Source organism: Chaetomium globosum, genomic scaffold (assembly GCF_000143365.1).
Source record: "Chaetomium globosum CBS 148.51 scaffold_2 genomic scaffold, whole genome shotgun sequence".
Taxonomy (NCBI): Eukaryota; Fungi; Ascomycota; class Sordariomycetes; order Sordariales; family Chaetomiaceae; genus Chaetomium; species Chaetomium globosum.
Genome location: NT_165977.1, coordinates 3,259,042 through 3,269,945, shown reverse-complemented (window position 1 = coordinate 3,269,945; position 10,904 = coordinate 3,259,042). Strand labels below are relative to the sequence as shown.

The 10,904-nt window shown below is 52.9% G+C and overlaps 3 protein-coding genes across 3 annotated transcripts; 1 reads left to right on the top strand and 2 right to left on the bottom strand.

Moving 5' to 3' along the window:
* Positions 1-1,278: 1,278 nt before the first annotated feature.
* Positions 1,279-2,699, bottom strand: CHGG_03157 (uncharacterized protein; the record flags this gene model as incomplete). The annotated part of the gene is made up of 2 exons (XM_001229672.1): positions 1,279-1,863; positions 1,935-2,699. 2 exons carry the CDS (start codon positions 2,697-2,699, stop codon positions 1,279-1,281), a joined length of 1,350 nt encoding a protein of 449 aa, XP_001229673.1.
* A 3,164-nt stretch (positions 2,700-5,863) lies between these two features.
* CHGG_03156 (uncharacterized protein) lies at positions 5,864-7,730 on the top strand (the record flags this gene model as incomplete). The annotated part of the gene is made up of 10 exons (XM_001229671.1): positions 5,864-5,894; positions 5,959-6,055; positions 6,113-6,133; positions 6,193-6,731; positions 6,788-6,869; positions 7,006-7,024; positions 7,075-7,255; positions 7,309-7,484; positions 7,534-7,618; positions 7,702-7,730. 10 exons carry the CDS (start codon positions 5,864-5,866, stop codon positions 7,728-7,730), a joined length of 1,260 nt encoding a protein of 419 aa, XP_001229672.1.
* A 745-nt stretch (positions 7,731-8,475) lies between these two features.
* On the bottom strand, positions 8,476-9,928 carry CHGG_03155 (uncharacterized protein; the record flags this gene model as incomplete). Its single annotated transcript, XM_001229670.1, has 6 exons — positions 8,476-8,586; positions 8,674-8,689; positions 8,854-9,002; positions 9,238-9,263; positions 9,613-9,700; positions 9,872-9,928. The coding sequence occupies 6 exons, from the start codon at positions 9,926-9,928 to the stop codon at positions 8,476-8,478; spliced, it is 447 nt and encodes a 148-aa protein (XP_001229671.1).
* Between the last annotated feature and the right edge of the window lie 976 nt (positions 9,929-10,904).

The window sequence follows — 10,904 nt, the reverse complement described above, 5'->3', positions numbered from 1 at the left end:
GGGGAAGGGGTGGTTTGGAAGGCAATACCCTTGTGAAGCAGAAGAGAGTTTTTAGAGATGGCTTTTGCTTTCAGAGAAACTTGTTAGTGTCATGTTTCGCATCTTCCGGTTTTATCTCTTTCAACTTTTATTCTTTAACTTCTATTTTCCGGTTCTGCAACTATGTTGTCGTCTATCTAACCTGGGGCAGATCATTCTTGTCAAGCCTGTGTGGTTGAAGCCAGGCTGTTTTCATTGGATCGATTCATTGGGTCGCTCGGGGCATTGCATGTATGTGTCTGGGCAGCATCGGCGTTTGTTTTTGACAGAGGCGTTTGGCATGCTTCTTTTGTTTCTTTGCAGCTATGACGAATCGTGTTTACACAGTCGGGTCTGTCCGGCCTTCTTCCGGTTGGCCCATGGGAAGGAATTGGGGGTGAGGTTGGGTTTGTTTGGGACACGCGTGAGGGTAGCACGGCATGTATTGTAATCGGGCGTGTAGGTACTACCAGCGGAAATAAACTATGACAGGCACAACCATCATTGCGTCCAAGTTCTGTTGCGAGCTGGTGAGAGTGAGGTTACTGTGACGTTGGGAGCCTCATCCGCCTATATGCTGGGCCACCGGAGTGAGTGGCCTTGAGTGACCTACCTATTCGTACCTCCGCGGTCATATCAACCAACATATGTTTTTCGCCCCTAGTTTGTCTCTCACTGCGTCATTCGGCACCGACATTCATATGATATACCACGTAACATGATAAGACACCACAGAACAAGAGTTGTTTTGGCACCAGAGCGTTTGATGTGTGTAATGCAAACATGGCTTCCATTTTTCCCTTTTCCCCGATAACCGTTTAAATAAACAAGACAGATAATGTAACAAATGCAACGCAATGCACCTCCCACCCGCGCCCGACGCTGTACTCCTCCATGCCTCATTCGTAACCATGAACCAGACGTTAATAGACTTTTTGATCTCCCTCCGCACCCATGCCATGTCTTGTTTGATCCCACCAACATGATGTGATTCTATCTCTCTACCTCGGGCAGCCACCGATGTGCCCGTGTATCCTCTCGTTGCGGGGATTCGTATCATGGCTCGTGAATCAGGCCGACATTTCGCTTTTTTTCCGATGCCCGTGTGCTCACCGTGGTGAAATACCGAGATTGTTTCCCACCACGCTGTTTCCATTACTCGCCGTGCGGCGGTTGGGCGAGTTTGAATAATACAGCCTTCCACTCCTAATGGAAGGGTTGGTTGGTTTGTTGGTCGTCGCCATGCTCGGCTCAGCTTCTTTACTTCCTGCTCCGTAGCACCCGTCCGCTGACGTTCTTGGTCTCGGACACAACCGCCTCCTCCTTGCTCTCACCGTAGACCTCACGCTCGACATTCTTGGCAGCCTCCCAGCCAGCTTTCTCGGCAAGCTGGACGTTGTTGCTCAAGCGGCGGGCGGCGAGGCTGGTATCAACACCACCCCGGCTGCGGGACTGGTTGGCGTTCATGAGGCGGAGATAACTCTCGATGAAGAAGGAGACGAAGAGGTAGGTCAGCGGGGCGAGGTAGAAGACGTTGAGCCAGACGGCGAAGGTCTCGCCGCTCGAGGTGATGCAGGGCATAGATTGGCGTGCGTACGTGCCCTTGACGCTGTCGAAGACGCCACCGGTGGCGGCAACCACGGAGCCGTTGGCGGCGGCAGAGGCGGCAGAGGCAGGGGCATCGGTTTGGGAGCCGGAGATGACCGGGATGGTGTAGTTAATGAAGGAGTGCACCATCGCGCACGATGCACCGACCAGGAACTGAGTGATCTGCATCGACGTCAAGGTGCGCTTGATGAATACAGGCACGCGGATGTTGAAGGCAGTCACGGTGTAGTATGTGTACTGTGGTACCCAGTCAGCCCAACGTTCCCCCAATCCTACAACTGATAGATTTCACAAGGGGAGAAACTCACCATGAGGGCGTGGATGAACGAGTTGAAGAAGACGAAGATCCAGATGGGCACCGACATGTAGTGCATGCCAGCCCACATGCACATCATTGCACCGGCGTGGTGGTACGTCTGCAGGGTCGAGCTGTACTTGCCCTTGGCGAGGATGATGAGTGTGTCGACGACCTCGTAGAACTTGCTGAGGTAGAAGAGCCAGCCGTAGAAGGCAAGTCCCTCATTCCACATGCGCCCAGCAGCAAACCGGCTAGGGACACCTTGGTCGTCCAGCACAGGCTCCGGCGAGAAGGTCTGCCAGGTGTTGGTGTCATCGTTGAAGAAGGCGGCATTGCCCAGGCCAGCGGGTCCGTTGACCCGGCACAAGGAGTCGACGAAGCCAGAGACCCCTTCGGGCCCGAGCGGGCTGACCACACTGCGCTTCATGGTACCCAGCATCCCCCACCATGTCCAGGCCGAGTAAACAGCGAGGAAGACATTGTGAGCAATGACGAACCAGCGGAAGGCGCGAGTCTTGCTGATAGCCCAAGGCTTCTTGTTGGTGGACTTGTTGTAGGCGTTGAGGGCCTTGGCGGTTATCGCATAGACGGCGGCGATGGTGATGGGAACCTTGGGGTCAAGGACGGCGTTGTAGATGTGGTCTGGGATATCAATTGGCGGGGCGAAGGATGTGCTGCCGGAAGGTGGCGGGGGTACAAAACCCGAGTTGGGATTGGGAGGGAACTGGAAGAGGGAAGCCTGCGGCAGCGAGATGGAGACGGATTCGAAGGCCATTTTCGCGGTTCCTGGGTTGATCAACTCGATCGATTGCGACTCTTGCGAGATTGCCGAAGAGATTTTAGAGAGGAAAGTGTGTGGTGGCAGGACAGTTCGTTTTGAGAGTAACAAAAAAAAGTCCTCAACGCTTTTCCCGCCAAATCTGCACGTCACACACCGGGGTATGAATGTGGACTCGCCTCTGGGGGGTCAAAGGCAAAAAGAAGATGGCATGTGATAACGAGGATGGGGAAGAGGGGAAGAAGGCGAGGAGAGATGGGTAGGGGGGTTGGGCCGCTTCGGCAAGAGGGAGAAAAAATACGGCAGCAATTCATCAAATTGTTGGCATGGACCTCTCCCTCTCTCGCCTTCCCTTGGAACGTTCCTCCCTCGAGAACTTCTCCTAGTCATGCTGGCCACATTTCATCAATCAGATCACGAATAGAACACGCACATGGTCGGCCTTGCAGTAATACGGTGTGCAACATCCATAGATAGGACCGTGAAGAACACCGCATCAGGGGTCTGAGGGTGTTGTTCATCCTGTATGCGAGCCCGAGCCTGAACCTGCATCAACATCGAGGGCTCCAAGACTGCGGACCTGGCATTCAGAAGAACACTTCCTCATTGGCCCGGTTCCACCTTGTCGCATCAGTCTGCGGGCGCAGTGATGTTGGCACGTTGTTTCTTCCCCAACAAGGCGAATCGATTGGCAAAGGCGAAGAGCCGGAATGTGTGATCTCCTCCAAGGCTTGTAGACCGAGGGAAGTGGAGCAAGCTGGGCCGTCCCGCAACGGGGTTCGACGGGACCATCAAGCTCCGGTCAATATTCGACGGGAATTTGACCAACGACGACCTCGTTGGGGTGCAAACCGGAGGTTTCAGCACCTTTGCGACTGTCACATGCTCCATGACCCAAGGAAGAAATAAAAAAACACACGCGATTCATGTTGTCCCCGGTCGGGTTCTCCATTCAGAGCAGATCTACCGAGGCAGGGCGATGTCGTTCAAGGGTGCAAGAGCCACTGCTATTGGACAATTGGATTCAACAAAAAGTAAAATGTCTCCACTCCTCCCCAACAGCCTCAAGAGCGCAAAGCGGCTGCATGATGGCACGGCAGGTTTCCGCTTCCCCGGGACTTCATGTCTTGGCATATGTTCTGGAAGATAGTCCAGCCTTGGGTCTGTTTGCGAGCATCTGACTCCGTGAAACGTGGATGCACCGCAAATCGAGCCATCTGGCCGATGGGTGCACAAGCGAAGCACGACGACGGACAGCGCAACCTCGCACCTTCCTCATCCAGTGAATTCCTGGCCCTCAACACTTTGTGCCTAATATTTTTGCATGTGACTATGTGGACTCGGTTTCGGCCTAATGGCAAACAAACGGCCAGCCGGTCGTTTCTCACCCACCACCGGCCCGTAATGTCGGCCCGTGGTCTACCACGGTATGGAAGCCAAACCCGGTGGTAAAGCGGCGGACTTTGATTGGCTTAAGCCCCGGGTGGGAGTCGGAAAAGGCAGGTGGTGGTCAATGCTCTTTCACTTACACGACCTCCAGGCCACCTTTATTGAGCTCCTCAACCTCAGGCGACTCCTAGGAGTCAACGTGAAAGTTTGGATTTACGAATTAACATGGTGGCGATAATCGAAACTGGCACATTATCGCTCAGCAGTGAAAGATAAAATCAGTATAAATATGCTGCTTGGTTGTGAACTGTTTTAACCCCGCACCTTCTAGAGGGCATTCGAGCTCATGTCCCTTCCGATGCCCGTCCAGTCCGATGGAGGTGAGCCCAAGCGGTTACGACTCAAAGTACGAAGTAGTCTACGATTGATGATCTCAAAAACGTCACACGAGCACCATCGCTAAAAATGTGGACGATCTATGAAAATCTTGGCAATGGTCACACTGCCGTCTAGTTAATAGTGTCGGTGTGATAACCAGCGAGCAAGCCCATTCTCGTTACACAGCAAAGCATCTTGTCCAATGTTTAAGGTAACACATGATTCCAGATTGGGTATGGATACTTTCTTTTCTTCCAGCATCCTGAAAATGACATAGTTTGAGCTATCGTGCGAAACAGCTTTTTTTTTTTTTTTTTTTTTCTTTTCGCAAAACGTCCTAACTTGCGATGCGGGCATTTTGCTCAGACAAGCTCACCCCCATCTCTAATCTGAACAAAAAATGCGGTGCTGAAAGCTAACAACCAGGTAATGTGCACCTTTTGACCCTTTAGCTGACTTTTCAAGTTGCCTCTCTTGTAAATCCAAGGCGCCTTCCAGGTTGGTTAGATTGAAATCTTTTGCCTGCTGTTCCCGGGGTTGAGCTAGAGTTTGTTTTCCTCTTCTCTTAAAAACGCCATATGATATCCCGGCTTCTTCTATTCAGACATCTCACCCAGAACAACAAGGCCCGCATCCAATCATCTGGAAGTCCCACTCATATTTAATTTTTGTAAACTCGCCACTCAGGTCATTTGAATTTACTTGTATGTCCCGATCGCTATTAGATGCATTGATTGATAGCGACGGTATCCGCCGAGGCCCGAAATGCACGTGGCCGGCACCCCACGAGTAAAGAAGCTGCAGGCCTTACCACAACTCCGTCGTAGGCCAATGAAGCTCACGATGGTTAATGAGCCGGATCTCGGCCAGATCGGATGACGTGCGCGCTAGCAAACCGCCGCCAAGAGCCGCACTCGGGCGTAACCATCCCCCACGTTTCGGTGGCACTCGGGGCGTGGTTCGGTATTCAGGCACGTCAAGTTTCTGTCCCCTAGACAAGCCGCTTCGTGAAAGGAATGAGCAAATTACCATTTCCGTCGGTAGGCATGGCACATAGCAGCCTTGCGGACAAACGGCGGTCAGTAACTGCTTACCTTAATTGGGTCTCGTGCGCCGGAAGTGATATCAGTGGTTCCTTACCCGGTCTCGGAGCCGAGATTAGAGGGATTTACAGAAGGCCCAGCCGTTGCCCCGCGTTCCATGTTCAGTCGCAATTGCCCCGCGTTTGGCGATACCGACCGCGACAGCGACACCGCTGGTGACTCAGGGACCCACCAACCCCGCGTATCACCTGGAAAAAAGAGGGCTTAAACTTCGCAACAAAATTTTCCCCGTTTGATGAGCGGATCGCGAAATCGGGACTGATTCCTTGCCATTTTTGGCTGTTTTTGAACATGGCGACTATCATTCTAGGTTCCCAATGGGGTAGGTGGTGCTCGAGTGGACAAATCTTGCGACTGTTTGCGCTAACGCAGAGATTCGCGATCAGGGGATGAGGGTAAGGGAAAGCTCAGCGACATTCTCTGCCAGAAGGCGCGCGTTTGCGCCCGCGCTGCTGGCGGCCACAATGCGGGCCACTCTGTCGTGTATGCTTCCAATGTGGGACCCTGATGTTGTACGAGGCTAATTGACTATGTCTGCAGTGCCAATGGTGTGTCCTACGAGTACGAAACCATCTGTTTCCTGCTGCCCCTGAATCGATTCTGACCTCGCATCTCATCAGCTTCCATCTCCTGCCCTCGGGCCTCGTCAACCCGCAATGTACCAACCTGATCGGCTCTGGCGTCGTCTTCAACGTCCAGGCCTTCTTCAAGGAACTCGCTGCCCTCGAAGAGAAGGGATTGTCGCACGCGCGCAAGAACTTGCTCGTCAGTGACCGCGCCCAGGTCAACCTCGAATTGCACGCCCGCGTCGATGGCTTGGAGGAGAGGGAACTGGCCGGCAACAAGATTGGCACCACAGGCCGCGGCATCGGCCCCTCGTACGCGAACAAGGCGGCTCGCAACGGGATACGGGTGCACGAGATCTTCGACCAGGAAAGCTTCGAGGCGAAACTGCGCAGGCTAGCGGAGGGCTACAAGAAGCGGTTTGGTGATTTGTTGGAGTACGACGTCGAGGAGGAGATTGCGCGCTTCCGTGACTACCGCGAGAAGCTGCCGGACTTTGTCGTCGACGCCGTCAACTACATGCAGGCGGCGCAGGCTAGCGGTGTCGACATCCTGATCGAGGGCGCTAATGCGCTGATGCTGGACATCGACTACGGTAGGAGCACCCTGCTGTGGATCAACAGCGAGGGCGAGCGCTAATACGTGGTTTAGGCACATACCCGTTCGTCACCAGCAGCAATACTGGGCTAGGCGGTGTCATCACCGGCCTGGCTGTCAACCCGAGGAGAATCAAGTAAGTTGCTCGTTGCCTGTCATCACAGGCATCCCCCCCTTAGGTGCGCCCTCGCTAACAATTCCTTTCTAGGGAAATCATCGGGTGAGTTTCTCTGGTCATCGCGTCACTCGTTAGCTACTAACCCCTGGAACAGCGTTGCCAAGGCGTACACAGTATGTTCCACCGCTGAACTGTTGATTTAGCTGCCGCTGACAATTTGCAGACGAGAGTTGGAGAGGGCATCTTCAAGTCGGAAGATGTGGGCGAGGCCGGCAAGAAACTGCAGGATATTGGCCGCGAATGGGGCGTCTCCACTGGCAGGAAACGGAGATGTGGGTGGCTTGACCTCGTCGTGCTGAAGTACTCGGCCTCGGTCAACTACTACACGGCCTGGAACCTGACGAGTATGGCCCACTATGAACCGAGGATTGTTGCCAAAGCGCTAACATGTTGACAGAGCTCGACGTCCTCGATACCTTCCCCACCCTCAAGGTGGCGGTCGCCTATAAAGACCCCGAGACAGGAAAGGAGCTCGAGTACTTCCCGGCTGACCTCGGGTATCTTGAGAGGTGTGAAGTCGTGTACAGGGAGTTTGAGGGCTGGCAAACACCGACGACAGCGGTGAAGAAATTCGTACGCCCATCTCGCATCTCAAGAAATGCATGTTGCTAATATCTTCTAGGAGGATCTCCCGCGGCAAGCGCAGATGTACGTTAGGTTCGTCGAGGAGTTCACTGGCGTTCCAGTGAAGTGGATCGGGACAGGCCGTAAGCACCTCTATTCCACCAATATCCCCGAATTCTTGGTCCGGGAGAGGGAGCTTGGGTTCCACGTTACTGACATACTATAGCGGGGCGTGACGACATGATCTACCTCTAAGTCGCTACTTGCATTTGCGACGACGAGAGCGTACTCGACATACTTGCTCCACCACTAGCGTTTGATATTTCAGATTTGGGAGAAGGAGAATCAGGCAGCATGACCCATCCACTCGGGCCGGGTTTCCCGCAAAAAAAAAAGAAAACGTAGACACTAGCCCACTGAGCAGCTCCCCAAGTAAAGCCTTTTAGAGACACACTGGCTGACTGGGATTATTGAGCTTGGAGAAGGAAACGGGAAATGGACCCTACGGAAGCGATTGGCTACGGTAGATAATAGATCTGATTTGACTTTCTTGTACGGACTTGTTGGTTATTTCATCGTGGCATGTGTGATATGGGTGTGTTTTCTCATGGGTGGTTGTTGGTATTCGCAATAACCCTAACCCTGTCGGAGCTGGGTCACGGTGAACTGGTCGGTAGCCAGCTGCTGGCAGCTGACCAAGGCTTGAGCTGCTTGTTGAAATTTGCACCAAACAAAGCCTTTCTCCCAAATTCAACATCCCTCAAATTGAGGGTTCGAGCACGACAACCATCTCACATCCACGGCATACAGGTGTGGCGTTGCAATTTAACTCGTACAAGATCCCTAACCAGACGTGTATCTGCTGGTTTCTAGGATCTCTAGGTAACATGAACGAGTAGCTCGTTTTGCCACCGTGGTATTTCTATTCTCGGGACACTTTTCAGGCCGACACCTCGCATCTACCTACTGTCGTTGGTTTTGGCCGTGTTATTATGGCCTTCTACTTCTTTTCCTTCCCTCGTCTTTTGCCTGATTCGTTCAGCCATCCCGCCCCCGGGGCTGTCCTTGAGCCAGGATGCGGGCTGTTCTCCTCTCGGAGCGCAGCACCGTACTAGACAAGATCACTCTGCAATGCTTTTTGAGTACGGGGCCTTCCTACCTCTCGCTGGAGGATTTCTCGTAATTTATCTGTTGCTACATCTCTTGTTCGGGTCCTATTCAGACGTAGTTTTTATCTAGCAACAGACAGATAATAAATTATTGGGCTTCTCGGATCAAGTTGGTAGATTCGACACCCTTCCCAATCTTAACTAGGAACGGGTGAGCTGATCTTGCCAAACAGCTAAGACACCGTATGTCCTATAGTGATGGAACATACCCTTGGATTTCGTCTCCCACAGTTTCATCGCCCTCGCGTCGTGTTTCTTGTATGCAGTCCGGTGCATGTTGCCAAGTGTTACCCAGATCTTCGACAGGCGTATCCCTGACCGACAACGGGCAGTCACTGCCGGTGACACCAGCCCACCACTAAGAATGATTACCCTTATCAACAGCAACAGTAGTAATACGGATATTTTAACCAGCGTGAGCCATTCGACAATCGTCAGGGTTCCTACCGAGGCCCAAGAAACAACCGCAACGACAACTACAACCGAAACGACAACTACAGGTCCTTCCGCGGCGGACAGGCCTTTCGCCGGTACATGCGGGACGGGAGACGATTTCAACGCTGGCGAAAGCCGCAAGGAACGGACAGACTTACCTGACGGAGGAAATCGACATCGATAACTCAGACGCGGAAAGAATCATGGAGGACTTACAAGCAGTGGGGTACAGTATGTTCGAAGAGCACGAGGAGGAGTCGACCTCAGAGTATGAACTAGTCGATGATCACATCGACGACACTAATGACAATCACATGGCCTACTCGATGACCCCACACGTGACGAGTGATGCCAGATGTGAAGCAAAGGCACTGCTGAAAGTGAAGAGTGGAAGAAGGTTGACATTACACATGCGGTCGATAAGTAGGAATCGTGGTGACGAGTGATGGTGTTAGCAGGTGGAAGAGCGGCGAGGGCTAGAATCAGTAGATGGAGGACGTTGCCGACGTCTCCGAGACGTCGTGGGAATCAACGAGTCCCCATGGCGGATGACAGTGCGCAGCTTGCAACTCCAAACTGCCACGAGGTACTCGGGAACTGTTGGCCGCCTCGCTGAGATACCTTGAAATGTGTGAACATTAAACATTATTTTTCTATAAAATCACTAAACTACCCAAACTCCCACCCGTGCCTCGGGACACGAATCCTCGGGACGCGATCCCTCCAGAACAACCCCCGAAAGATCACCCTCCATTCCACCCAAAACAACATCAAAATTCCCACCATCCACACCATCCCATACATCCACCCGAGATCCTCCAGCGGCGCTTGAAGCTCTGCCCAGATCATGGTGTGGTCTGGCAGTCTGGGAATTCGGGTCTTATGGATGTTGGGGGTGAAAGTTTCTGCTCTGCTCAGGTAACGAGTTGCTCGCTTTAGGTTGGGCCTTGACGGACCCCGTGACCGTTGGTCAAGGCACACCGTGAACCATAACAACCCGAAGGCAATACCACGTGAATTAGGCAACATGTGGCGTGCCTGAGCGTCGGCGTGTTGATATATGCCCTGACGTCCGGGCGTAGACCGGTCTGGCCGGCATCCTGCGCCGACCCGGTGTTGTATCTCATCACGACTACGACACATGAGAGTCTTACCACGCTACCCGGGGATTTAGCTATTTGACAAAATCATAGCAGCCTTGATATATCCGGTAACTGGTTTCAGGTATGTGTCCTTACAGCCCGTGCCCGGCCCTTCACTTGCTATCATCACAGGGCACTAGGGCATAGAACCTGGCAGAACCTAAGAGATCGGCAGATGCAGTAGGCAAACAAACATTAAAGGTTAGCATGTGCTATCACGCAATCCCAGGCCTATTTCTCAGACGTTATGCAACTCGAACTGTATAGCATAGAACGGGTAAAGTTCCAACCTACCTATGGATGCCGCCAGATGTTGAGAAGAAATACACACACCCAACCACAAACCCATGAGACGTAAGTAAGCATCAGAAAACAATCTTGATATACTTCGCTATGCAGTCAGTCCAGCCCTTGCTCTCTAGCAAAGACAGGTCTCCCACTAATGCTATCCCGCCGCGAATTATGATTACAACTTGTTATATCCGCAGCAGCACCAAACACCCAGCCACCCATCCGTCTATCCTACCCATCACCCCCCTCCCTCCCACAACCAACCTCAAAAAGTCGCCCCCATCCGCTGCAAAGCCGTCCTCTCCTCAGCAGCGCAACTAGTACAGTACTCAGAGAACCACTCCCTCAATGCAGCCCGACGCTGCGTCTCCCCTTCACCCCCTTCCTCCCCA